Genomic DNA, 22,153 nt, shown 5'->3' with positions numbered 1-22,153 from the left:
TTTTCCATACGGACGCATCACTCAGACGGTCTTGCAAGTTATTTAGCTGAACGATTGGAGGTTGCGGGGTATGCTCGGAAGCGTTCGTTGGCGGTTCATAGCTTACATAAGCGAACAACGGAGCTGCGGCGGAACCCACGCCGCGGCGGGCAGCTGGCGAACATCTGATCAAGCTCCTCATACCGTCAAATTTCTATTGTCAAGTCTGACCAACGCATCAACGCTGAGCGTCAGCTGGGCCTATTCAAGATGCACATCTCCATGATCAATGGCCCCATGCGCACCGCTGCGCTGGGCGCCCGGATGTCTTCAGCCACCCTCGCGCCTTTCTCGTACTCGACGACCATCTCGGCCTCTCCGTTGCCATCGTTCCAGAACCGTGCTGCTAGCACCGGCTCCAGATACCATGGCGTCATTCCATTTAACAAGCAGCAGCCTGCGCTGCTGAAGTCGCGCCCGCAGCAGCAAGCTCAGCAGAACTTCCTCACCACCGTCCTCCGAAACACCTCCATCCGCGCAAACTCGACTTCTACTACCTCAACCTCCAAAGCGTCGGCGTCCCCTCAGGCTGGCGATAACTACCTGGACTGGAACTCCTTCTTTAAGCTCCGTGCGTCTCGCAGACGGTACTCTCTTGCTTCATCCATCCTCTCCTCGATCGCCACGACCGCTATCGGTGTGCAGATTCTCTCCACGCAGGACCTAGAGAACCTGGGCGCTCAGGTGATGGGACTCGATCCGTTCGTCGTCCTGGGTATGGCGACTGCCGCGTGCGGTGCGATAGGTTGGCTGGTGGGCCCGTTCCTGGGGAACGCAGTCTGGGGATTGGTCTACAGGCGCTACAAGCCTGCTGTTCAAGTGGTACGTGCCCTGTTCCCCTCACATCGTTTGCCCGCATGCTACGAGCCTCTCTTTTTTACACGCCCCATCTTCATATTGAGCAACAGCTGACTGTATATTCCATCCACAGAAAGAGAAGGAGTTCTACGACAGAATAAAGCGATTCCGCGTGGACCCTTCGTCCAACTCGATGACCAACCCCGTCCCGGACTACTACGGTGAGAAGATTGGCAGCGTCCAGGGCTACAGGCAGTGGCTGAAGGACCAGCGAGCATACAACCGGAAGAGGCGCAGCTTCATCCTGTAAAAGGAAACCGCGCGCCTCATTTTAAGTGTGTCTAAACTCTTCGTTCGGTTGGCATGATTGTTTTCAAAAAATTTAAAGCTGTAGAGGCAAGGCGCATGTTTTCATAGTTTCCTATTTGTTGGATCTGTCTCTCTTCCTGATGTCAGCGTCTCTTCTTTCTTTCTTTCTTTTCATTCGATTATGTTCTATTAGTTCGAGGAGCTTGAAACGAAATGTTCGATTGAGCTGAACGCAGGTGGAATGAAGGAAGATTTTCTAATCTCTGCGGAACTGCTGATTCTATTTGTAAAATAGTAAACTCCCCTCGAACTGATCGGTCCGCACTGATGCCCCTTACACCCTACCCCCACAAGTTGCGTCCGTACGATACAATATGAAGCCACCACTCACACCAGGGCACTAGGTCACTAGGGATTCTCGGTCAAATCGACAACTCGGGAGAATTTCTAAATTCAGGGAAGAAAACCTGTGGAAGAAGGGGGGGGGGTGCTACTCCTAGCCCCACCATCACAACGCGCCGCAGCCATGCGTCTTTCAACCGCCATGTCGTACCTTGCACTCACGACCACACTAGCCCTCACGGCTCTACCGCACGTAAACGCGAAAGTCAAGTGTGAGAAAACCTCGGAGTGTCTCCGCTACTTTTCGTACGGCGTGTACTGCGACACCGAGAAAGGCCAATGCAAGAACCAGAAGAAGGCAAGGGAAAGCTGCACCACCGACGAGAGCTGCCGATCCAACTGGTGCAAGTCTGACACCAAAACCTGCGCGGAAACGCCGACGGGAAAGCCCTGAACCAAGGACAGCGAGTGCAACAGCGTCGGTTTCTACAAAGGTATCTACAACAGCGCCGCGGGAACCTGCATCGAAACGAATCTTATCGAAGGCTAGAAGTGCATCTCAAACAATGTAACTGGGAACGTTGCAATAAGAACGGCATCTGCGAGAAAGCCCCTGGCAGATTCGGGACGAGATGCTCATCCAACGAGGACTGCAAGGATGGCAATATATGCCGGTACGACTACTTCGCCAACCACGACCAGAAATATTGCCTGTGGAATGAGCCGGGAACCTGGGGCAATCCGTGTTCCAGCTATGCGGATTGAAGGAGTGGTGCCTGTAATCTTCATGGTCAAAAGTACTGTGGAACTAGATCGAATTCCTGTACCAGTGCTGGCATGCTATGTATAAAGGATTCACAGTGCCGCTCGGAAATGTGAGATGTCGGAGTTGTTTGGCATCCACCAATGTGCAGCATGAGCATAACCGAAGACTTGGACTTGACATGTGAATGGTTGGGGACGGACATGGTGACATGCGGAGCTAGATGCAATCTTTGCAGCTTCTAGGATAGCCAGTTAAGGGACGGGGAATCTTCTGCGATAAACTTGGAATTGCATGATATCCGCGTGGTCATCTGGTTGGGGGGGGGGGGGGGGGGAACCACTGTATCCAGCACCACAAACGAGGTTCCGCAGAAGCAAGCTTCCCCAGCTCTCTGTTTTGGAATAGGAAAGATTGCCAGATACTTCGCCGTGATTTCTTGTGAAGATCATCGGTAAGGTTCTTGACTTGGTTCTGTCCAGCCTGGGGGTCAAAGTGCCGGGACAAAAGATGGGACAAATTTAGAGCTTCATGCTAACTGTGAACAATAGAAGCATACTTACTCTCCAATATATATGAGGTCTGAGTGATTCAGCTATCGGCCATGATGTTGCCGGCCAAGAGATGTTGAAGCTTGGGAAGTGCATGCGTGCAGTCTAGGGTAAGCCCTACAGAAGGCGCCTCAGGCTACAACTCAGATCTGAGAACGTCACTCAGCACTGTTCACCAACTTCTAACACGAGCATCCCGGCATGGATACCCACCCCACGTCAATAGTTAGCGGCGATCTTGGACCCGCTTAATAGCAAGACTTAGCAGTAAATAGAACCTCGTATCAGCAATAGCGATGATAAGTTCACGGTGAAGGACGCAACCGCCCCGAGCTCCCCGGTCCCCGATCACAAAGAAGGGATCCAAGCAGAACTTAAAGAAAAAAGATCTTACCACTGCTCAACTTATTTTATCAGTCCTCGGTCATCGCAATTTGAGAATTCGTGTTATCAGGCAGATGGACCTGACCGAAAGCTTCACCTAAAGTTTAGCACGATGAGTTAGCACGGTGGACCCTCACAGGTTAGTTAATACCTTAAACACAATGCACCAGTCACATATCCTCTAAACCCACTTAACCAAAACCTAAAATATACTAGATGACAGATCGATGCGAAATACGAAGTGCAGATGACTCCTGCAGGATACGATGATCGGGATCAGCCACTTGCCCAAGTGATAGCAGGAACACGAAAATGAGATCGAACCACTTACCACCAGTACCATGGCCTGCGGGGTACTATTGTAGGGTCGCTGAAGAATAAGAGGCGAAGGACAGGTCCTCAGATGTCACTAGGCCACAGTATGGTTCAATAATTCATTTTGCAGGTGCATAGGGACAAATGGAAACTCCGCAATCCTTCTGATGCTATGGAGCTTCTTGTGATGTGTACTGTGTGATGTACACAGCACTGCGTATGTCGATGGCGATCCTGCCTGTCATTTACCAAGTACTACTACTTACTTAAAGCCATCCCGTCCCCTCGTAATTGTATATTGTTCATTTCCCTTCAAGAGCAGCTCCTCCAATATTAACGACTGACGAAATCGAGGGCTGAAAGTTCAAGCCGGAAACACGTTATTGAGTAGGCTCTAGTACCCTTCCCTTGAATGTAAACAGCCCTATAGAGCGTGGAGACGATCTAACACCAGCGTCAACCAACCAACAGGAGCTGCATATTTCCAAAACACATCTCCGCCGACATAATGCGCTTCTCGACAGCCATTTCGTCTCTGCTACTCGTCGCAGCAGCCTCCGCCACGGCTATCCCGTACACAAACGAAACGCACATCCTCGAAAGTCGCATCCTCGGCCCGGATCGCCCCCGCGACAAAGTGCCAGTCAATCGACGACTGTCCCCGAAACAACTACTGCGACAGATCGACGGGCAAATGCCACCCCATCAGAAGCACCGGCCAGCAGTGCGACAAGGACATCCAGTGCGAATCCACCTGGTGCGCCAGCGGAATCTGTACGCGATGGACCGATGGAAAGCCCTGCAAGGGCACCGGGGATTGCGGCCGCCCCGGTAGTACGAACTGGTGGTGCGGTCCGGGGGACTCTGCGCTAACGGCAAATGCCAGAAGAAGCCGGGTACGTTTGCGGCGCCGTGCTCGGAGCAATCTGACTGCGTCGACGGCAACGTGTGCAGATATAGTTATTTGTCAGACTGCGCGAACCTAGTAATCCGAAGGTATGATGATGAAAGCTCTGATTATCCGAATCTACCTAACAAACTGACTATTTATCTCATGGAATTAGGGGTTAAGACCTTCTGAATATGGATATATCAAAGGATTCCGAAAAAATGATGTATCGATGCAATATAAAGGAGTATTGCAAGGGTATAATAGCCAATCATGGGTATAGGCAATATAGTTCCTTTATTGCAGGGATTCTGGCCTTCGAGATGCCTGGATCGGCGCGTGCTGACTAGGCTCATAGGCTTCTTGGCATACCACTAGGTTATAGTGGTAATATTCGGCTGACATTATTTCAGCGGGAACAAGAAGCAGAAGGAGTGTCTTCCCGAAGCGCCAGGGAGGTACGGCAATCCGTGCGAGAGCGGCAGGGATTGCGCTTCTGGTGTCTGCAAGCTCCACGGCGAAAAGTACTGTGGGGAGGCGCCATCATGCATAGCCACGGCTCAGCTGTGTTTGGTCGATTCACAGTGCTGTTCGGGTGACTGTCAAGACTCAGAATACCCCAGCTTTCGCGTATGTGCGTGAATGGCGCCTCCAACATTTTTGGATCTTATATTGTGAATAAAGGCATGGAACGTAGGGGATTTAAGGATGACATGACCTGAGAACTGTACTATGAGGGAAGCCTTTTCACAAATGCATGTAGTCGACTGAATGCTTACTCTGTGCATGTAACTTTCTAGGAATTAGTTCTTTGGCTTCATTTGCAGTTTTGAAATCTCAAATAATAACTTCTTTTCACCGTGCTTATTTCTGCTTAGTTCCCGTCTTCCTGAGTTGTTAGCTAGGGAATAGCAATCAGTCTTTTCTCGTTCAGCAGCGGAAAGACTTGATGGGACTGGAGGACTACATACAAAGTCAGCATAGCCTTTGTATATGTCCCCATAAGACTCCCTGGGGCTATAGCTGGAGGGATCTGAAGATGTCCAAGGTGAAACTGTTTCGTGCATCCGTAAGGTTTCAAAAATGTCCACCTCTAGCGCAATTGGATTCAAGTCGTAGGAGTGAATACGTGCGAGGCGAAGGACTTGCTGCTGTTCACCTGGAGGTTATGCAAAGGAAAACGCCATGATGAAAACCTATTACAACAGGTATACAAAGTCCGCACATCAGAGACTCCACCTGGGGAAGCGTCCGAGAAGCTCCTTTTGCCAGAATAGGATTCGCTGTTTGACTGATCTTTCGGCTGGTTCCCCCACCAACAGCAAAAATTGCGATCTGAATCCACGAGATCAGTATCCTGTGGCGGCTTTATGATGCCACCTGATCAAGCAATCGATGAATTCCACGGAAGGAGGCCCAGATCCTCGCCAAGTGCTAGCTATACAAGCAACCATGGATACCTCCTTGCGAAATGCTTGAAAACAGACAGAAAGTCTGACTCTCTGTGGCTGCCTCAGTTTCTGTAGTACCTAGGCAGGTAATTTTCCAAGAAGATTTCAACATTTAATAGCTGAAGCTGCTAGCTGCGTAGACTCCAGCTGGATGGATAAAGCAATCATCTGATACTTACAGAGGTAACTAGTGAAGAGAAAACCTCATGCCCAACAACAATGAGGATTAGATAATAATAGTTCAACAGTGGCAAAATCCAGAGCTTCTGATAGGGAGACTGGAAGAAGAAGAAACAACTACAGACAAGGAGTAATGCAACAGCACTGTAGGAAGATATACCCACATGTATTATAAGTAGTAATTGGAATAACCCAAGTAAACACGCAGAACCTCCAGGAAAACATAAAATAGGACTACGCGGTTACGTGGATCATTGAGAAAACCCCCCGAGATGCCGTCGAGTAGGAAGAATCAGGCCGGATGAGGGCAAACATCACGCATGAAACTCACCATTAAATATGATAGATAGGTTAACAGTTTAATATGACTGGTACTCGTGTCGAAAGCTCCCTCTAGGACCGTTGTTCACAGATAGTAATCAGCTACTAATCCTCTCAGGTTTCTTCAACATAGGATTCTGCTGACATGTAGCGATCAATACTCAGCCACGGCCAAGAAAGTCCAATCTTGCTATTCGTCCGACAATTCCCTGTAGAATAGTGGCTCATGGTGCTCTGTTATTGTATCTTTAATGCGGGATGCAACAGAATGGTAGAACGTGGAAGACCTATCCAATGGGTGCCGGAGAGAAAATATATTAAAACCTCCGTTGTTTCTCGATTAAATGCGTAGGTGACTAGGATCATATTTCAAAGACATTCAAGCTATTCAAAATGCTCCTCTGGGTCTCTTTTTGTGTACGGCAGATGTCGAAAGCCCAGAGACTGAGCTTCAGCGTCGTCAATGACTCCATACATGATTCCAGTATTGAGATTGGGCAGAACAAATTCCCATGACCTAGAGTCTGGGCTGCACGTTTTGTCCCGATCTAGATCAAGGCTATACTGAATTTAGCCGTGGATCGCATCCAAAAAAAGTCGTACTAATCGGGATTTGAATTTCTTACATTCCTTGGAAAAAAAGTTTGTCTTTGAACATGTTGCGAGGTCGATACTCATAACTAATGGTTAGCAATCACAGTGGACTGGGCCAGTTTATTAGGGAAGCCTCTTGAATAGACGAGAGCCACTGTTGATCCTCGCAAACTCGTTGACTGGTAGATTTGTCATGGAATCCACCAACTTGCAGCAGGCTGGATGCACAGCCAAATCAACGACGTGAAATAGACGGATTTCTGTTCCTTTTTCATAATAGCTCTATGGTTGGCTCCTCCTGAGACGGATGATCAGCTGCATAGACGCCACAGTAAGTAGATCAGCCGACTGAGGCGGAGATTTTCGAAGGCAACTGGTCAGGATGGCTAGCACATGTTTAGGGCATATCCATCGTTCTTGTAACTTCCTGGTTTCTCAGTAAAACGTTTCTTGGCGGCGACAAGCTAGCCACGCCAAGACGTCTCAGAGAGGAACCTACCTAACTGCACGACTCAGGGAGACGACTGACTCCATCACGCCAGCGAGTCAAGGTCAGAAGCGGAACCTAACCCGAGATCGCGCTTGCTATCAAATCCCTGCTCACCAGGAAACAGTTCCAGGCAGGGGGTCAAGTGTCTAGCCGTGCGGAAAAAATGTCCGGACCGCAACTCGTCAAATTTTCCCAGATCTCCCCTCAGATCTACGGCAGCGCCGTCGTCGAGCAGCTCAGGCCAGGCCAAAGATTGCCAGAGGGCCGACGCAATGTCCATCTGTTTAGCGACTGCTAGCGCTGGGTAAGACTGGCGGGGGGCCGCAGTGGGGCATCCGCACCGGCACTCAGTGCGTGCGTGGAGTTTCAACGTTTCTGCAGAACAGCTTCCTTTACCGACATTCCGGAGAATAATTCACGCACGATGAGAGGGCAGCAACAGATGATGCATCTGTGCCCGCCGTGGATGTGTTGGGGAGAAGACCCACGCGGTGTTGACTCTGTTGAGACAGTCAAAACGACGCCCGCAAGCGGAAGGTGGTTTCCCCGGCGGGGAACGACCGCGCTCCGGCAAGACCTTGGGCCGCACCCGGGATAGCGGCCCGCCGGACAGCTCACCACTTGCCTTAATTTTTCCTCTTGGATCACCCCAAGACGATTCCAAGGTTCATGGCGAAACTGCTGTGTGATCCGCAGAGAGGATCCATTATCTTGATGGCTCTGATTATTGTGATGCTGGAGGTTCACCTGGTCTGGGGACACGTTGCCGGGGCGGTAACCATCCTTAGCTGCAGGGACTTCTGGTCATTGCGCGGAACAGAGCGAAAGCCATACGGAGTGCGCGCCTGACTTGCATTGGACCGTGCGGACTCTCCGCTTCTCCAGATGTCGGCAGTCGCGGTCGAGAGATATTCGACGGGATGAATGCCGGATCCACAGAGTTCCAGATGATGGTTTCATGCGGTACGCATCCCTGTCTATAATTCCTATAACAGAGGGGAAGGAACTGTGGGTGTAGCAAAGGCCGGTACGGCGATTGAAGGCATGCTGATCAGCATGAGGACTCGTTGGGCCCGTTTTGGCATTTCTGCCTCGCAGCCTGAGGCAGACCTCAAATATTTGACATCAGCGCTCCGCTTTCTTCAAAGTTCAGATGATCTGCATGCTAAGCATCGTACCTTTGCTGTCCATGACGCAAATGGCCTCGGGAGAGCCCCTGCGATAAGTCATTTCTCCTGAACTTGCATACGCAATATCTCAACGCGTGGTGAGCACGCGTCCTGGGACGATATCAGGGACACACCGCCCGACGTACGGAGGGACAGAACGACGACCTCCAACATGGCGCGGCCGTTAAGCTTCGACGGGGCCCGCTGGACAGGGACTAGCAAGGAGACAGCGTGCCTGGCGGTGACGGCGCTGATCAGACGTGCTGGAGGACACGCAGATTGGTGCGAGACGACGATGATCAGCCGCGCGAGTCCGGCCCGGCGGTGATGCTGTGGCCCGAGCACGCCGGATGCGGCCTAGCGCCTAGGTTATGCTGCGCTGCGTTGCACACAACCCGAGGGACTTCGGATGCACTGATCCCGCCACGGCGGTACGCAGTCGTATATCAGAACATGATGATAATAATTCTATTGTCTGCACAGCAAGCTCTGCTGGAAGGCATTTATATGTATACACCTATAGGACTGGACTCTACGACAGCACCATAGCGCGGCTCTACACTGTCGCAAACCAGCACAACGTGTCCGATCTCAACAGCGAGGAACGGTCAACGATGGCTGGCGGACACGTCACAGATTCCTGGGCAGTTTCAAGGTGATCTGGCGATGTTCCTACACGATCCGCGTAGCTCTCAATCCCAGTCCACGATTCCTATTGAGCACGGCGCATTCCGTTCTTCGAGCCATCGTCGTTTACGGTTAGAATACCGCCAAGCTAGTGGGATAGAGGCCTGAAAGGGCAAGTGCTAGCAGTTTAGCTTGAGCTGCCTCGTAGTGGACGTCCTCAACGTCTGTGATCTAGCAGGCAGTAGTATGGCGCCTTGCAAGATTTCTACTCAACAACTGCTTATCGGTGGACCGGGCTGCTGGTCATACGACGGGAACTCAGACATACGGTATACTGCGTACCGAGGGCTGCTCAGCTTTGCGGAGGAGCGCCTGCGGTCTTGTGAGGATCCTCTCGCTTCCCTCCCCCGGTACTGATGTTGCCAGCTGCTGCAGAAAGGCATGGCTGCTGAGTCCACCGTCAGGAACCCAGGTTCTCCCCGGGTGGTCTGGAGCTCCGAACCAGGCTCTGCTGGGGGATATTTATGGATGGCCTCACCACCATGGTCCGTGTTGGCGTACAGACCTAGGCCGTAGTAGTGCTTATCCAGACGGTCACTAAAGACCCTCCTCGAGCTCGTCAAGAGTCCGACTGCCTGTTGCTTGCGGCCTCAAGCGCCGGATTGGGGCCAGGCTTGCCGAGGCGGCGCAGGCCCTATGCAGGTGGCAGGTGGCACCCATGGCGCGCCGCCGCCCGTCCCCCTCCACCCAAATTCGTCCATCCTCCCGGCCTACACAGAAAGATTACATATTGCTCTGCCTTTTCATCACCCCACCGTCGTCGAACCTCCTCGTCTCGATACCTCCCCGTCGTCGCACACTTTCGATCGCTCCGTTCGTTCTCTCTCGACGAGCTTCTTCACGGTGCGCACTGCTGCAGCGCGTGCCCGACCCCTCTCGACCACTGCGCCCGAGCACGAGATGCTTCAATTGTGACGTCTCGTCCCAGTCGAGCTTCACGCGACAAGTCGAGCCCGTGCCGCCGGACGAGAGTTTTTTCACACCTCCCCGTGACGTCTGTATTCGACCTCGTCGCATGTCATAACGCACGCCAGGCAGCAGAGGGTCCGCGAAAGAAGGGTATATAAAAACTCCGTCCTCCCAGCGCCGTCCCCGGTACCTTCGTCGCGAACCATGTACACCGTGGAGCAAGACAGATCCCATCAAGTCCCTCCACCGCCGCCTGCGCTGTCTATGGATCGCATCCCTCCGCCCGCTATGGATCGCATGCACCCCTCGTCCTCTGCCTATCGGCCGCAAGCGCCGAGCGGCCCCGTCGACCATCTCGCCCCGGTGTCGACGAAGCACGAAGGCCGCATCTGGTCTCTCCATGTTGTGCAGCAGCCCATCCGCGCTCGAATGTGCGGCTTTGGTGACAAGGTACGTTGGATGTTCTGAGGTTCTTTTTTTTTTCCTTTGCTGACGACGTCCAGGATCGGAGACCCATCACTCCTCCGCCGTGTATCCGTCTGATCGTCAAAGATGCGCAGACGGAAAAGGAGATTGATATCAAGTAAGAGTTTTTTCCATCTACCTCCGTGTCGTTTCAGACGGCTGACGGTCTTCGCAGCGAAATCGACACCTCTTTCTACGTCTTGACCGTCGATCTGTGGAATGCTGAAGGCACCAGCGAAGTCAACCTCGTCCGACACTCCGCGACATCTCCATCAATATCTACTGCCACTTCCTCGTCGTATCCTCCACCACCTCAGAGCTACTCCCCGACCTATCCCATGTACACGCAGTACGGCCAGCCGGTCGGCTATCCACCGATGAACGGCTACTACGGTGGCAACCCGCAGCAGCTTGCATACCAGAATCCTCAGGCAGCATACTACCCGGGGTACTATCCTCCCGGGGGCCATATGCAACACCCGAACTTAACCCCGGCTGCGCCGCAACCTCCCGTCTCTGCTCCGGGCGGCATGTTCACGCGGAATCTGATCGGGAGCCTGAGCGCGAGTGCCTTTCGGCTGACAGATCCCGACAACAAGATCGGAGTGTGGTTCATCCTGCAGGATCTGAGTGTTCGCACAGAAGGGACTTTCCGGTACGTCGACATCAAAGTCGCCCTTTTTTATGGTCTCACACTGACTGGTTACAGCCTGAAGATGAACTTTGTCAACGTCGGGGCCCCGTCCTCGGATAACGGTCAACCTGTTCTCAACCACGGCTCGGCGCCCGTTCTGGCGTCCGTCTTCTCAGAGCCGTTCCAGGTCTTCTCAGCCAAGAAGTTCCCTGGTGTCATCGAAAGCACGCCACTGAGCAAGTGCTTCGCGCTGCAGGGCATCAAGATCCCGATCCGGAAAGACGGCGTCAAGGGCTCACGAGCGCGAGCGGGCGAGGGAGAAGAAGAGCAGGATGAATACGATTGAATCAAATCGTGGAAGTGGAGTCGGTCGGTGTTTCGTCCTTTGTTTTTTTTTTTTTTTTTTTTTTTTCGTCCTGGTGTTTCTGTTCCCTGTGTTCGTTCGGCTCGGTGTTGGCGTCGGCAAAGATGACATGACCTTTTTGCGAAAACAGAAAAAAAAAGATATCCTATCGGCTTCTGTTTGGTTTTGGGGGGTTGGTTTGGTTTATATCAAGTCTGTTCTTCTTCCAGGGTGGGGGTTCACACACAACTGTATTGCTACGAAAGTACTTATGTACGAGTTTACACCTTTTTTGACTGACTGACTGGTACCGGAGCTTATGTATGGGGTCCTGGATGTACTGGTTTGCCGTTGAGATTGGCTTGACTTTGACACTTGAAAGACACCCTTTATGATCATGAAGCCAACACAAAACAACACGATACAACACGATACATTTTATATACGATTAGAATTTATCCTACCTCCATTCCATTTGACACGTGTAGAATTTTGTCGATTCTTGTGCTTCTCACCCTTGTGTATATTGTACTCTCTAGATGGATGGATGGTTTAGATCGTCAACCGTTCATTAGATAGGAAACTTCAAGAATAAGAAAAAGATAGTGCGAAATACCTTAGCAAGGTACTGAGATAGTGTTTATTTAGGGTACCTATCTATCTACCTAAGTAGGTAGGTACCTACCTGACCTACCTAACCTGGCCAATCAATATAATAATAAGCTCAAGGTTGATTGCTCTACTTTAATTTTGTATTGTGTTCTGTGGTCTGTGTCCCGTCTGTCATGTATGACGCAATGTACTGTGCTGTAGATATAGAAAAGGGATATATAAATATAATCTAATCGAATGTACAGGACCGAACGAATGTAATGGACAGACAGACACACAGACATAGCACGTGGATTTCAGAAGCATAACGAGTTTTAAGTAATTAATCTGTTAATTAATTGGTTAATTAACTGAAGGTCGCCGGCGGTGGAGATCTCTCTGTTTTGTTGGTTGCGTTTAAGAATGGGTGGACGGATGAATGTCCTTCTAGTCAGGTATTAGTCTGTGTCTCATCTGCTGGCTCAGTCAAGGCCGACTCGGTTCAGGACCTTTTCGGTAGGTTAGGTAGGAGGTAAGTAGGTACCTAGGTAGGTAAATAGACAGTTGAGCTGAGGCCTGACTTAGGCACCTCAGGGCGGTACTAAAGTAAGTTAGGTACCTACTAGGTGGTTGAGAGATGGACCGGATCAGATCGGATCAGATCAGATCGGGATGATCTTCGTTCCTTTTGAAGGAATATATGTCTAGGATTTGATGAGGTGAAGTAAGTTCTGCCTTACTTCCTCCCCTTCTTCCTCTTCCTGTTCTTATTCCTGTTCTTATCCCCCGCGCAAACGACCTCTTCTTCTTCTTCTTCTTCTTCTTCTCTAACCCATCCAACCGCATTTCATCCCTTATCTCCAACCCGCCTGTATCGAGCAATCTCAAAAACTCCTCATCTTTATCCAACACTTTCGGATCAACCCCAAACGCCCTCTCAAACACGGGCGCCAGATCATGCGCCGCGCAGACGCGGAAGTCGCTGCTCTCGAGGCGCTTCTTTAGACGGCATTGTAACCGCTCAGAGAGCGTTGAGGAGATTAGATCCGCTAGGGTGAGAGTCTTTGTCTCCTTCATGCTAAGGTTCTTGTTCTGACTACCAGGGTAGAAGACGGGGATGATGGGAACGAGCATATTCCTCAATGCCTCCGCTTCGGAGGGGCTGAAGTAGGGTGGACCGATATAGGATGGATGGGTCGGAGAGCTGCTCGAGATGGGCTTCGGAGTCGACTTTCTCTCGATAGTGGCGGAGGTCGTAGAGGAAGACGTGGATGCGGTACCAGAGGGTTGGGGGGATGGAGATGCTGGAGGAGGGTGAGGATGAAGGTCGGAGGTCGGAGAGGGAGAGAGAAAGGGAGGTCGTTGTTGTTGGATTTGGGGGATCGGCTATCGACGTCGATGCCATCATCTTGATAAGCTCTGTGTCGTCGGTATTGCTAGTAGTCGTGAGGGAGGCGGCCATGATTGTGTGAGACGGTTTAGGGATTTGATGGTGAATTCGTCTCTGAACTGGTAACACATTTATACACGTACCGGATGAAGGAGAAAAGGGGGGAGTCAATTCGATCTCAAGGTAGGTAAAAAGAATGATTGTAGTTATATTTCACCTAACTAATGTCCTGAAGAGGACATGCTCGGAAGGAGTCATAGACCAGTTAGGTACCTTGGATAAAAGACATGGAACCATGGGTACATTGAGAGGACCGTGTCGTGATGACCACATCCTTACACTATTACCATCGGTTAGAGCTATATCTGCGGCACTACTAGGCAGGCGTTTATAATAATCACCATTACCAGGAATACACGTCTTTGAGCGGATTCAAAACTGTGGGGAAAAGATGTTCTCAACTGTGTCCACGAAAAGCTATCAATTCGGCCAATATAGTAAGATATACAGTACCAAATCCCACTGCAAGCATATCACGGTTTCAACCGGTTTCAATATTCTTTCCTTGCTTCGGCAGCTATTCCACGCGAACACGAATTGGATATCAGAAATTGTGAAAGTGCAATATTTACACTTCCCCTGCAAATGTGTAGACCGGATATCTTTTCATGGTGCGACGTTCGATGAGGCTCTTTCCTCGAGTCCGGAATCCCTGACTGATGGTGGGTCAGGGCTAAGACAATAGTTGTACTGTACAGTACCAAGGGGGCCGAGCACTGAAAAGCAGGTACACTGCGCATAGGATAAAAGCCACAGGCTAGTGCCAGATGGATGCCAGTGGCAAGCATTAGGTGCAGTGTTTGTTGCTTAATATGACGCCTGTTTTTCGCTGTTTTTGAAGATGGCTGGTGTGCAATTCATCATTTCATCACTTTGATGCCAATGCTTTTCTAGATCAATGATGAGACAGATATCTGTCGGCCGACAAATATCGTCATACGACCAGAATTTTTTGATGTAGTTAACAGAAAATACTGTTGCCCCAAGAGACGAGTCGCCGAGAACTCCGTGGACGCTCTGGCCATCTATTCCTGTCGGAACATTCCCCATCTGTCATACCTCAATATGGCAGCTGTATGCACGATCCATATCCGATGGAAGCTCTGCCCCATCACGCTAACGCCCCATGACGTTCTAGTTCCCATGATCCTGAAGAGAACCCAAGAACGGCATCGCAGCATTGGATCCGTTATTCCCGAGGTCATTTCCGTATGACAGGTCGATGCTCGATTCCATTCTGCAGTCCATGCATGTTTTCCATGCAGAACAGCTGCCGAGGCTCCGTTGCTCTTTATTGGACTGTTCATGCATGAATCCACATGTTGGGAGCATTTTTAGATGTGGAGAACTGGAAAACCCGGGGTCGGAACGCTCTCCAGGCCCGGACTTGTCGACGAGCGCACCCTCGCAACGAAGTCCGAACGGCGTCTACCCCGCAACCTTGACCAGACGACATTCAGCTCGGACATGACTGCGCTGCCACTGGGCGCTGTGGACGCGTCTAGAAGCGGTCGGTCTGAGCAAGCAGGGGCAGGAGATCCGGCAAAGATGCCGAGGGGGCGGAGATATAACAGCATGGCTGGCCTCGAGCTGTTTCCATCGGATATCAATCGACATCAACATCCAACAGCTCTATTTCTATCAGCAGTGCAGGCTGACATTGGCTGAACGACTTATCCCTACATATACATACTGAACACGAAGAGAAATTAGTACGCCATGCCCGGCATCGCGAAGGAACCGGTCTTCAACCTGATCACCGTCAAGGAGCTCCATCTGACGTTCGGTGCGGAGATCTCCGGGGTTGACTTCTCCAAAGAGGTTCCGGATGATGTCTTTCAGGAGATCCTGGCGGCCATTACCAGGGTATGCAATTACCTCCTACTCATCTGTCTTTTTAGTTCAAACCACGTCCAACCCCTTTCTTATTATCATGATGCTAACGATAGCAGTACGGCGTCTGCGTCTTCCGTGGCGCCCGCCTCGACGATGAGCGCCACGTCAAGTTCTCCGAGAAATTCGGCGAGCTGGACGACGTGACCCCCTACCTGGCCGGTGGCCGTCCGCACAGATTGCCGTACGTGCAGCTGTTCGATGTCGGAAATGTCGACCTGGACGGCTCTGTCTTCGCAGCGGACAATGTCCGACGGGACTGGAACAAGGTCGGTATACATCAGTTTCCAGATATGGGTGTATATCCATGACGATGCACTGACAGCTGGATACAGGGCAACGAGCTCTTCCACGTCGATTCCAGCTTCAACCCCCGCCGGGCAGGCTACTCCCTCCTCCGCGCGCACGAACTGCCTCCTAAGGGCACAGGCGGCAACACCGAATATGCCGACACCCGCACAGCATTCGAAGAACTGCCCGAGGACCTTAAAAAGGAGCTCCTCGAGAACAACTACATCGCCGCGCACTCCCTCTGGCACTCCCGCAAGAAGGCCGCGCCCAAGACCTTCGCGAACATCAACCCGGAAGACTACCCGATGGGCCGACACTACCTGGTACAGCGCCACGAGCCCTCCAACCGGATGAACCTGTACATTGCGTCGCACGTGCACCACATCGAAGGCCTCTCACCGGAAAAATCGCAGGAGCTGTTCGAGAAGCTGTACAAGCACGCCACGCAGCCCAAGTACGTGCTCAGCGTGGAGTGGGAGAACAACGGCGACCTGATCCTCTGGGATAACACGTGCGTGATGCACCGCGCCACGGGGGGCAGTTTCGAGGGCAAGTATCGAAGGGATATGCGCCGGGCGACGGTGCACGATGGGAGCAGCACGGCGTGGGGGTTCAACGAGCATACGAACGTCAGGCAGGGGTTGCCCTAGACGTGTCGTCCATCGTTTTCTGTCCACTGTACCCACGTCTCTGAAACTCAGGTAGATGGCCTGTCTATCTGGTTATGTTTAACTTCAAAAATCTTTAAATTGATCCCCGGAACTACGTATGTACTGCAGTGTACAGTATCCATATATGCACCGTCTTGGCAGTGCCCATGAATCTATGTCAACATAATTTATTAAATATTACTCCATTCCAAATACGAGTACTGTTCTCACAACATAAGGACATCCCGTGTATATTCCTATTATATCCCTTATATTAAATCAATAGAGTCAGTGATGACACATACGTCCGGTACTCAAAAGCGTGCATTTAGACTGACTACTTGAACGAATGAGTGTATACTTCTGCCGAAGCTGCTGGAACTAACTAATCTCATTCACCAAAACAAATCCGCCGTGCTAAATCCACCACAAAGACCAGTCTGACAGGCTTCAGCGTTTGGAATTAATCAATCTGTGCCTGCTGCCTGCTATGATTGAACTTTCTTCAACTCCCTCCGACCCCCCTCCCCATCCCCCATCGCACACCCAACTTACTAGCCAACCTGTCCTGCCCTGGCCAGGACTAGACCAGACCAGACCAGACTAATTCGGGCATCTCGTACAGCATTCATCCACGCAGCTATAATCATGAATAGACCTGCACCTGTCGAAGCAGCATTGGTCGTTATAGCAGCCTCGCCGGAGGCAGGATTGCATCTATACAGAGTAAAGTTAGTAGGCATAGTGGACTGAAAAATTGAATATAGGTACTGCACTTACGCATTGATACAAAGAATTCAATTGCCTGCCGACGATTTCGACGACGGGAGTCGTGCCAGTGCCAGTGTCAATGTCATGGAGTGCTTCCGGCGAGGCTGTCGCTACCGCTGCGGTCATCGCTGGGACCGAGAGGGAAGGGTACGACGACAGTGAGGAGGACTTCGAAACGCATTTTTTTTTAGTTGTTTGTGTGGTAGTGACGATGATGATGACGTTGATACTGATAGAGAGAAGAAGTTGAGAGCTGCTGACTTGATTGGGTACTTAGCTAGAGGATACACGTAGGTCAATCAGGCAGGTAGGGACCGGGTATATATAGTACAATAACATGCCAACCTGACTTGACCTGATCTGAGCAATAAACTACCCAGGTACTTACACAGAGAACACAGAATAGAAGACATGCAAGCAAGACTCAGGCAGGCAGGCAGGTAAGGCAAGTAATGAAATACACAAAAATCAAATTACTGGGCGTAGGAAGGAAGGGATGGCTGTAGATGCTACAGTAACATATTACACACAAAGAAAACCCCTACCGGGGAAGAGTTCCCGCGAACTTTAAAACGGTGGTTGCTCAAAGCCAAGCTTTCAAGTTTCTAGTTTTGGTCACAATTACAGATTAGGTAGATAAATTTAACCTTTTATTGTTTCTTCCTTCTACCTGGCACAATCTCCCCTCTTCCGGTTTTCTCTGCCTGCACACAGACATGAACGTAATATATTCTAGATCTGTCCGTGTGCTACACTCCAGACTCCCAGTCCCCCCCATTTATATAGTATATCTTAGTAGTAGGTAGGTACCTAGGTAGGTTTCCATGCCACACCGGCCACCTTTACCAGGTAAGGTAGCAGCTACTTATGCTTATAATAAGCATATGAGACATATCTACCTACCTACTTAATACCACAGTACTGTACATAATAAAGCAGCAAAACAAAGAGGCCTTACAAAAAAAATCAGCATCTTATTCATCACAGTCTAACCTACTCTGATAAGATTCCAAATATGTACCTAGGTACTGTACTTACCTAATGTCCACCTCTATGGTAGAGTCTGTTGCCTATTCTATTCTATCCTATCCCAGTGTGACAGTGAACATAATAATGATAATCACAGAGAGTAAACACCTCAATGTGACCTGGCCTGGTCTGACCTGACTGAACTTCAAAGAAACCTTAATTATCCAATTGCCAGTCATCAACCTACATAGTAAGCTAAGCTAGATTAGGCGAACGCATCAGGGTTATGCTCACATTCATCATACTGTGCACTGAGAACGGAGCCTTTTCTTTATTCTAAATAATCTGTAGTACAGTTACGTCCACACATCTAGGCAACAATCTCTACTTTGCTACAGTACGGTATGGAGTTACATCCATGGACCTTTTGCCATGTACATACAGTACCTACCTTAACCAGAGAGGAATACTACACACATGTCTTCTTGCAATAGCCACCGAGTAATGTAAATCTCAAATCGAATAAATCTTCAAGAATTAGTGTGTATGTATGCACAAAATCGTATATCGTCTCTTCTATTTCATTACGTATGTACCGGAGTCTCGCCCGTGGCGATTATGGCTGTATGGATCAAATATATACCTGAAATTCAGCTTCGTCAAACGGATTCGTTGTCCGTGCTGCGTTCTCATCGCTTAGAAGACAAAATCTTCTGATGGCTAGTTCACGCTGCGCTCGCACCCGAGTTCACCTTGGGCTTCTTATACCCAAAGAGCGCCTTGATATCCGAATACAGACCTTTCGAGATATCAGTCACAGCACCCGCGCTCTCGACCTGTAACATATTAGCAATATACCCCCCATACAAAAACAAGCAACAAAAGAACGAATTCAATACGTACCACAGGATAAATCACGCATATAATGACGCTCGCCCACACCCAGATGAACGACACCACGACCCACCCCGTGAAGAACGCCCTGTTAAAGATATAGCCTGTTCCAAATAGCGTGAACGGGACGAGGATGACGGCGATGAGCAGGAAAATCATTCCCGCTCCCCAGGCGAGGCGCTCGCCTTTCTTCACCAGTACCGGGTCCATCGGCTCCATCTGCTTGGATTCGAGGAAATCGACGAGCTCGTTGCCTGTCGGGACGAATGGTTCAGGCTGTTCTGAGGTCACTGGTGGAACAGGGGCAGTGGGCTTTTCAGATAGTGTGGCCTCCTCGTCTGTCGCTGATGCTTCCTTGGTAGGTGCCTCAACCGGGCTGCTGCTCCCCGGCTGAGGTGACCTTCCTACAGAAATACCCTGAATCTTGTTCGCGCGTTCAATGTGCCTTGGATCTGTAGAAGTATACTTGGATGGGAACAAATAGCTTAAAACGACCGCACTGATGATCCCCACACCCCAGGAGGTGACGTTCCCCGCAACTGCATTGGTCGGGTCGCCCGTCGTTGCGACAGTGATAGAACCGGATCGCTTCCGCGTCGTAATAAACCAAACGATTATACCGCATACCAGACCAATCCATGGCGATGCGACAGCAGCGACCGTCGACGTGCGGTCCCAGAGAAGTATGAGGCCCACAGGCACGGCGGCGCCACCGACGATTATTCCCAAGACGGTCAGCAGCCAGGTGAGGCTCAGACCGACCACGTTCAAGATGCAGCAGAAGACGGCGAGGCAGATGGCATATATGACGATTCCATAATGACTGATCTTCACCAGTTTAACAGAGGATGTCTTCGGACGGATGTAGGTCTTGTACACATCGAACGTCAGGAGTGAAGAGACCGCGATGAGTTCAGCGGACGTCGAGCTGGTCACTGCCATGAAGAGGAGGATGAGCATCAACACAGCGCCGCCTTTGCCCAGAAGTGTAATGGCTGTCGCAGGCGCCGAGAGACCCGCGCTGACCTGTTCAGGGGAGAGCGGATTTGGATAGGTAGGGAATCGGGGATTGAAAGTCAACGCAGCGCAGCCTAAACCCATGGCTGTAGCGAATCCAAATGGAATTCCTGCAACGGTTAGCCTAAAACAAGGATAGCAATTCGGACAGACCTTACATACCATACCAGGCGATGCCTCCCAGAATATAGGCCTTCACAGAGGTCTCCGGTCTTGAGGCAATCGCACGCTGCCAGTACGCCTGGTCAAGCCAGACGGTGCTGAACCCGGAGATAAGAATATCAATCGCAAAGACTAGGCCATCCACGGACCGAAAAGCCAGGTACGATCCCTCAGTATTCCGGTCGATCGGCATCTTCTCGGACGCTTCGAGGAGCAGGTCGTATAGCCTCGAAGGGCTACCAGCAAGATCGCTTGTCGCATGAATAAGGAATCCAAAGATCAGGATCACCACAAATAAGATCACAGTATGAACATAGTCAGCAATGAAGGTAGAGCGCAAACCGCCTGCGATGACGTAGGCCCCGACGACAATAGGGATCAGAAAATTGGCGGCGTAGACGTTCATTCCCGACAGGGCCTCGACGACCTGTGCACCTCCAAGCACCAGGCATGCACCCACCAGCATGTTCGTTGCAAACCCATTGAATAGATATGTGACATGGGCGAGCTTCCCGTGCCGGGCGAGGACGATCTCAGGAAACGTGTGCGCACCGGGGGCGTTGGCCTTGATCTTGATCGCGATAAGGGCAAAAAGGAGAATCTGGAGCGTTCCCATCGCACCGTACCACATGGGCCCACAAACACCATAGTCATAGGCAAACGTGGAGCTTGTCAGGAGGGTCGCAGACCATGTCCAGGAGGACACGATGCCCGCAGATATCAGTCCCGGTTTGACCGATCGGGATGCCGTGCTGAACTCCTCGGCCTGCGCTGTCGAAAAGACCGTATAGCGATTCTGCAGCCAAGTAAGGCCGAGCATGAAAAGGGCAAAGACGCCTCCGATGCCGATGACGATGCCATATCCTGCCCCGGCGGGCAGGATATGGAGCTCGTCTCCCGCCATGATCAGCGCAACAATGTATCTGTATTCCCCGACTGCGAAGCCACGTGATTATCGAAGCAGACGCTGCATGGATGACGGCTCCGGATGGATTTATATACTATTTCAACCAGGGAAATCGATGGCCCAGATTGCAGGGCACTGACTGCCAACAGATTCCGATATGGATAGAGATGCATGGTGACTGCAAGCCTTATCAGGACAGCCAACGAGATAACAGGAATTGAGATGTCGCTATCAGTGACAACGATCGCCAGACGGCGCGATAAGTTGTAATGTACAGGAGTGAAGATAAACGGCACGTTTAAGCCTGAAGCAGACGTCTACTTTAAGTTAGAGTCCTTGCGGTGGGGGTAAAGACCTTCCTTTCCGGGTAACCATCTGCTCTGCATCCGAGGCCGTCAGATGAAGTCTCCAGATAACCGGAAGTAATTCTAGGCTAGAAAACACGTTGGGATTAAGGTTTTGACAGTATCATAAAACCATTTACCCATTACTCTCATCCAAAAGTTTTTGTTCTTCAAGATTGCTGCAAGCTTCTACTAACTTTATCCTTATCAGCCCCTCCAGCTCGGTTATTTCATCGGCAGTTTCTGCTACTGTAATCAACTCAGGAGTGATATCCTGACAAAAAAAGTGTATGCATCCACTTTAATAGGGTCTGGGAATTTGAGAAATAGTCAACGGCTGCTAATGATAAGGTCGTGTAAGTACACCCCGCACGGAGTGGAGAAGCCCTCTGCTACTGCACAAGATAAGACAGTGCTAGAGAAATGAAGAAAACACTCACAGTTTACTTGAAAGCTTGTACCACACGTGTATTGTTTATAGTTGTCAGCCGAATATTACCACTATAACCTAGTGGTATGCCAAGATACCTATCAGCCTAGTCAGCACACGCCGATTCGGATCTGCAGGTCATAAGCCCCGG

At 50.6% G+C, this 22,153-nt stretch overlaps 7 protein-coding genes across 7 annotated transcripts; 5 read left to right on the top strand and 2 right to left on the bottom strand.

Annotated features, from left to right (window-relative positions):
• Positions 1-249: 249 nt before the first annotated feature.
• On the top strand, positions 250-1,147 carry VTN00DRAFT_3245 (uncharacterized protein; the record flags this gene model as incomplete). Its single annotated transcript, XM_069429541.1, has 2 exons — positions 250-861; positions 971-1,147. The coding sequence occupies 2 exons, from the start codon at positions 250-252 to the stop codon at positions 1,145-1,147; spliced, it is 789 nt and encodes a 262-aa protein (XP_069282983.1).
• A 543-nt stretch (positions 1,148-1,690) lies between these two features.
• On the top strand, positions 1,691-2,038 carry VTN00DRAFT_3244 (uncharacterized protein; the record flags this gene model as incomplete). Its single annotated transcript, XM_069429540.1, has 2 exons — positions 1,691-1,896; positions 1,954-2,038. The coding sequence occupies 2 exons, from the start codon at positions 1,691-1,693 to the stop codon at positions 2,036-2,038; spliced, it is 291 nt and encodes a 96-aa protein (XP_069282982.1).
• A 1,971-nt stretch (positions 2,039-4,009) lies between these two features.
• VTN00DRAFT_3243 (uncharacterized protein) lies at positions 4,010-4,336 on the top strand (the record flags this gene model as incomplete). The annotated part of the gene is made up of 1 exon (XM_069429539.1): positions 4,010-4,336. The coding sequence occupies one exon, from the start codon at positions 4,010-4,012 to the stop codon at positions 4,334-4,336; it is 327 nt and encodes a 108-aa protein (XP_069282981.1).
• Positions 4,337-10,395: 6,059 nt separating this feature from the next.
• Positions 10,396-11,636, top strand: VTN00DRAFT_3242 (uncharacterized protein; the record flags this gene model as incomplete). The annotated part of the gene is made up of 4 exons (XM_069429538.1): positions 10,396-10,641; positions 10,695-10,774; positions 10,832-11,311; positions 11,366-11,636. The coding sequence occupies 4 exons, from the start codon at positions 10,396-10,398 to the stop codon at positions 11,634-11,636; spliced, it is 1,077 nt and encodes a 358-aa protein (XP_069282980.1).
• Positions 11,637-12,881: 1,245 nt separating this feature from the next.
• Positions 12,882-13,686, bottom strand: VTN00DRAFT_3241 (uncharacterized protein; the record flags this gene model as incomplete). Its single annotated transcript, XM_069429537.1, has 2 exons — positions 12,882-13,428; positions 13,505-13,686. The coding sequence occupies 2 exons, from the start codon at positions 13,684-13,686 to the stop codon at positions 12,882-12,884; spliced, it is 729 nt and encodes a 242-aa protein (XP_069282979.1).
• Positions 13,687-15,393: 1,707 nt separating this feature from the next.
• VTN00DRAFT_3240 (uncharacterized protein) lies at positions 15,394-16,508 on the top strand (the record flags this gene model as incomplete). Its single annotated transcript, XM_069429536.1, has 3 exons — positions 15,394-15,540; positions 15,627-15,836; positions 15,903-16,508. 3 exons carry the CDS (start codon positions 15,394-15,396, stop codon positions 16,506-16,508), a joined length of 963 nt encoding a protein of 320 aa, XP_069282978.1.
• A 2,465-nt stretch (positions 16,509-18,973) lies between these two features.
• On the bottom strand, positions 18,974-21,225 carry VTN00DRAFT_3239 (uncharacterized protein; the record flags this gene model as incomplete). The annotated part of the gene is made up of 3 exons (XM_069429534.1): positions 18,974-19,084; positions 19,152-20,269; positions 20,322-21,225. The coding sequence occupies 3 exons, from the start codon at positions 21,223-21,225 to the stop codon at positions 18,974-18,976; spliced, it is 2,133 nt and encodes a 710-aa protein (XP_069282977.1).
• Positions 21,226-22,153: the final 928 nt, after the last annotated feature.

Source organism: Thermoascus crustaceus (genome assembly GCF_041956765.1).
Source record: "Thermoascus crustaceus strain CBS 181.67 unplaced genomic scaffold VTN00scaffold_13, whole genome shotgun sequence".
Taxonomy (NCBI): Eukaryota; Fungi; Ascomycota; class Eurotiomycetes; order Eurotiales; family Thermoascaceae; genus Thermoascus; species Thermoascus crustaceus.
This window is presented reverse-complemented; position numbering and strand designations above follow the sequence as displayed.